Below are 5214 nucleotides of genomic sequence, written 5' to 3' on the forward strand. Positions count from 1 at the left end.
CGCTATTTTCATCCAATTTGCATTTTTAACTGATTTTCGTGGACAATGGTGTAATCTTGGACATGGTAATTTCTCTCAAACAATGATTAATCAGTAAGAAATCACATAAAAAAGATAAGTCAAAGAAAATATTTACACGCATAAACATGGTGTCCTTGTCATCGAGTTAAATGTGACGGCAATTTTTTTATTAAAGAATTTATATTTTGAGTTTGGTGATTTCTTATGAACCAAAAGAAATATACATGTACATTAAGTTGCTTTAATAGTTAAAGAATGATTGTTATTTTTGAAATATAGAGGTTTTAAGTTTAAATATTAGAGACTACAAGATATTTAAATGTTTATTATCAAATGATTAAGAGTTTTAAAATAAATACTACCACTTGTAAATACTTTAAATTAATAAAAATAAATAAAAAGGAAGCATACACCAAACTATCAATTGGTTTCAATGGTAAATAATAATATAAATCTTCATAAAGGTTTTAGATTAAAAAAAAGTCTGTAGTGTGTGTGATGTTAATAGTTTAAGAAAATTTTAAACATATATTATTTTATAATTAACCTTAGACTATTAAAAAATATACATTATCATACAGATGATTTTGTAATAGTTTATCAGATTAGATTATATAAAATTTAAAATTTTCAGAAAATATAACTATTATTTAATACTCTCCGATATAATATTTTTCAGATTTAAACTGTAAAAATCCTCTTATTACCGCTAATAAGTATAATTAAACTAAGTTAAAAAAAATAAAACTCTTCTCTATTGGAAAACTATAGTGGCAAAAGTAAAAAAGAAAGAGGATGGCCACCCCTCTATTCTTATTACTTTGATTAATTATAACTTACATAGGACAGCAACGACTTGGTCTCATATTCTGGACGCTTTTGAATTGCTTTCATTTCTCTTGCGGCAGCCGCAGATTTATTTGAACCCATCCAAGTTTATAACCTAAGTTTCAAATTAAACAATCTCTTCTTTGAAGTCGTATCTTTTTAGGTATGATTATCCAAATAAGCATAAATAATATCATCCTAGATTAATTAGAATAACGTATGGATAAATACACAACTCCTTCATCTCATTTTAAATTATAGTTTCCTATTATTTGTTTTCAATATACATATTACATAACAAAAATTAAAATAATTTCAATATAAAACATTAAACACTTTTACATTAAAAAATAGATGTAATTTGAACAAATATTTGTCGTTTTAAAATAAAGTTTTAGATGGTAGACAGCGTCAACACACGTGGAAGCCAATTATATCTTTTATCAAGTGATGTTTTTCTTAGCTGATGTCATTGCCCCCCTTTTTTCTCGTTTTCACCAACACTTGTCAATGTCAGCGCCAATGAATTTTGTTTTGTTACGACATTAATCAAAGAAAGGGAATATATAGGTTTCCCAAAACCAGTCATCTTAAGACTACAAATGTATAGCTGCCAATCATATCATATATAAAACTCAAACAAATAGTCTTACAAACTAAATCAGATTACAGTATCATTTATGGACTATAATGTTACATTTCCAAATAGGAAAGATGTTATTAGCAATATTCCCAATGACAGAGATAATATTTATTCCGATCATTCTATTTCTAGGTACAGCGAGGCATGTTGGGTGGCGGTGGGCGAATGCTTGTCTCCGTGGTAGTTCCATTCCTCACAATGAAAACAGTGTCCATTCCCAAACTGCTATGCCTATCGAAATGGCAATGCATAAACCATACCCCTGAAAATCATTCATGTCAATTATTTTAAGTTTAAATCATTCGGATTAAAAGTTATCAAATCAATTTTGTGACAACTTACCGGGATTATTAGCAAAAAATCTGAGGGCAACCCATCCTCTACCAGGAACGTGGACAGTGTTAATGAGGGGTGGATCAACCAGGTTATAGGTGCTTGGGTCAGTCTGATTGTTAAAATTTCCAGAACCACTTCCCACCCAGTAAAAGCTAAAACCATGCAAATGGATCGGGTGGCTTCCACCAGCACCGAGCTGGGTTGCTTGGAGCACAATCTCCACTGCATCGCCATAGTTTAGCATCACAACCCTCGTCCCTAGTTCAGCTCCCGGATTGAGAAGAGTCAAGTTTCCGGTGAAATCATAGAATACTGGTGGATTGAGTGGAAAATCTTGGGTGAAAACGCCAGTGGTGCTGAAATATTATGAGGATAACTTGTCAGTATCAGCTATAGTGATCATCTAATCAAACTAGTCCATGTATACCTGTTGTAGTATGCTTGGAGAATGTCAATTCGTGGGACAACAAAGCTGACATTGTTCATACTCGCAACTATTCTGTTCTGTACAAGACACTGTGAGGTGTTGCACGGTAAGTTGTTTGTGGCGATCGCGATGTACACTCGTCGGCTGATTTCCGAATCCGTCGGCACATTCAGCGGCGGATTCTGCGTGATATTCGTGTTCCTAATTCGGCTGAGAAAACTGCTAGTAGCATTTGTATCGTTTCTTGCGGGTAGATTGATCAAAGAAGCATTCAATCCACCCGCACTGTTTGAATATTGAAAAACACCAGTCGTAATTAAGTCAACTGGCAAAGCTGCGGAATCAGAGAAAGGCCGAGTAGCCATGTAATATTGACCGGCGTTTTGGTTGGCAAATACCAAAACGTCCATTGTTTGTCCGGGGCTTATCAATATATAGTCGGTCGTAAACCTTTGGATGTAGGAGGCGTCTTGTGCGACCACGGTGAGGGGGTGGTTCATGATGGAGAAGAACATCTCTTCGTTCATTGCAGAATTGATTATCCGGAGATGGTATGTATTCTGAAAATCAACTTGCATACGGAACATTGTATCTACAACAACCAATTCATAAGCTCTTAGTTCGGTTTACATTAAGAAAAATCACGAAATCTTGATTCGAATACCGTGAAGCTAGAACGTACCGTTGGGACATCCGGTTGTGTCTCCTAAATTCCCATTGATGGCATAAGCATCTGGTTGGCGAGGAGGTACGCCGGTTGCAAGTGCTTGATCGATAATCTGCTTGTAGTCTCCATTGTACCATGATTCTGCCAAAACATACAGTTGAAAATTGAAATCAAATTGTGATTCATAATTATATGTAACCAACACAAACGAAAAGTTTAAAGGTAAGCTTACGAAGCATGATTGTTTGATCGGCGTCCGGTGTCGGGAACGGATAAGTTTCGTTCACGGCTGGTAAAATGATAAAGGCTCCCTGGACGGAACCGCGAGTCCAGTCACTGTGTGCATGCCACCAAAGGGTTCCTATTTCATCCGATAACACGACTTCGTATGTGAAGTTGGTTCCCGGTTGAATCGGGCATTGAGTTATGTTTTCGGGACCATCGGACCATGGATTTCTCGGGTTTTTCACACCGTGCCTGCAGCAACATGATTTATTTAATCACTTCTTATTTCGACTCTTCATGAAATTACCACTGAAAAAAATAAAGTTAATTACCAGTGAATGGTAAAACCATAGCTCCCTTGATTGTGGACATTAACGAAGACAGTATCACCTCTACTAACACGAATCTCAGGACCAGGATAACTGTCGTTTACAACCAGAAAAGTTGTCGTATTGCACAGTTTCGTAAAGTTTGTCTCTCGGACCTACAATAATTTAAGACCTTAATTAGAAGAAAAAAAAATATGTTAAAGAAAGGAAAAAGAAAGGCACTCACGAAGAATTCATAGTTATGCACATCAGCACTGCAAAGGAGCAAAGTGCTCAGAAACAAAACACCAACAAACACAAAACCTTGATTCACTAAACCCATTCTGCTGTTCTCTAAAGTGTTCTTAGTTCTCCCCCGAGTTGTCCTTTTGTCCTGAAATTCAACAATTTATAGCGGGAAAAATGGCTTGCGCTCCTCAAGTTTCTCACTTGGAAAATATAAAACAAATCTTCTGAGATGTATGTATAAAAAAGTAAATTGCATTTTATTTTTCAGTAAAAAAACTTACACGTCACACTCCTTATTCCAGGTAAGCATTGGAAGTCAGCTATATGGCTATTTCAATATTAAATAATGGCTCCGATAAAGCTAGGTTTCTTGTTAGCGTAAAAATTTTAGTACCTAAATCTCGTGGATTGTACGTTACAGCCCATGTTTATAATAATATTTCGTTAGTGTTGTTTTCAAATTGTCATAGTTCTTCTCTTGGAAAAAGGCTATCCTTTGTTAATTTGGATGTTTGGTCCTTCCTTAATTAATAGATTAGTAAATTCAATCCCCATACTTTAAAAACTTAAACAAAAATGTGAAATGACTAATATAAACTATCAACAACTGCTAAATATTGACCCCCAAAATGTTACCTCCTCCGTTTGTCCTCAACTCTAACAAGTAATGTAATAAGAATTGCAATTTGATCCCAACGTTATAGTTTTTTTTTCTTTAGAAAAAAAGATCAAGTTAGATCGGATATTAGAGAGTCAAATTAAGATTGAATTTAAAGTTCTAATCTAATTCGGGATAATAATATAATTTTCTTCTTTATATTTAAGAATATTTACTATAACATCATTCTTTATTTTTTTTCCAACCAGATCCTTATTTTATGAAATAAAAATGATAACTTGTATATTCAAGTTGAGTTCTAATTTGTGCGAAACTTCCTTAAAATCGAATCTGATTAATGTCTAGTGAAAAGTATAATACTCAAACTAAGTTTATATTTATCAAAAATTTGATTTGACCATTCCATTGTCATATGTAACTAATATTTTATAAGTCTCGAATGTTTGCACAGCAATCAAATACTAAATTGTGGAAAATGTGTAGATATAACTAATAGTATCATATATTATTCGAAAGTTTAACAACTAAAGCCAATTGCATTTGTATGACTTGTGGCATTGCGTGGACCCGGATTAGGTAACAAAGAATTTCACCGAAAAGAGATGCAAAACTCCGGTTGATTTGAACCGCAGATTCAAGCAACTATGGAGAAAACAAATACTAGCTATTTTCCAACGGAGATGATGGCTGTCTCTTTGAAAGTTGTAACTTGAGAGATCACCGGCCAGCCATGTGCGACTTTGCGGGTCTTCTAAACGCGTTCTCTAGAAATGATGCAACCCTTCCTCCATTTAGTTTCTTACAATCCCAGAAAATGAGTAACAGCACAACACAACTGAACTGATGCAAGCTAGTTAGGCAGCCATCAATGTTTGAATTTTCTCCCTTTAT

The 5214-nt window shown here is 34.5% G+C and overlaps 1 protein-coding gene across 1 annotated transcript; it reads right to left on the bottom strand.

Moving 5' to 3' along the window:
* Positions 1 to 1586: 1586 nt before the first annotated feature.
* LOC120157462 (putative laccase-9) lies at positions 1587 to 3829 on the bottom strand. Its single transcript, XM_039168568.1, has 7 exons — positions 3703 to 3829; positions 3480 to 3631; positions 3155 to 3399; positions 2938 to 3063; positions 2256 to 2847; positions 1835 to 2184; positions 1587 to 1754 (listed from the first exon to the last, which is right to left on the bottom strand). Exons 1-7 carry the CDS (start codon positions 3796 to 3798, stop codon positions 1621 to 1623), a joined length of 1695 nt encoding a protein of 564 aa, XP_039024499.1. The 5' UTR covers positions 3799 to 3829; the 3' UTR covers positions 1587 to 1620.
* Positions 3830 to 5214: the final 1385 nt, after the last annotated feature.

Source organism: Hibiscus syriacus, unplaced genomic scaffold (genome assembly GCF_006381635.1).
Source record: "Hibiscus syriacus cultivar Baekdansim isolate YM2019G1 unplaced genomic scaffold, ASM638163v2 tig00111272_pilon, whole genome shotgun sequence".
NCBI lineage: Eukaryota > Viridiplantae > Streptophyta > Magnoliopsida > Malvales > Malvaceae > Hibiscus > Hibiscus syriacus.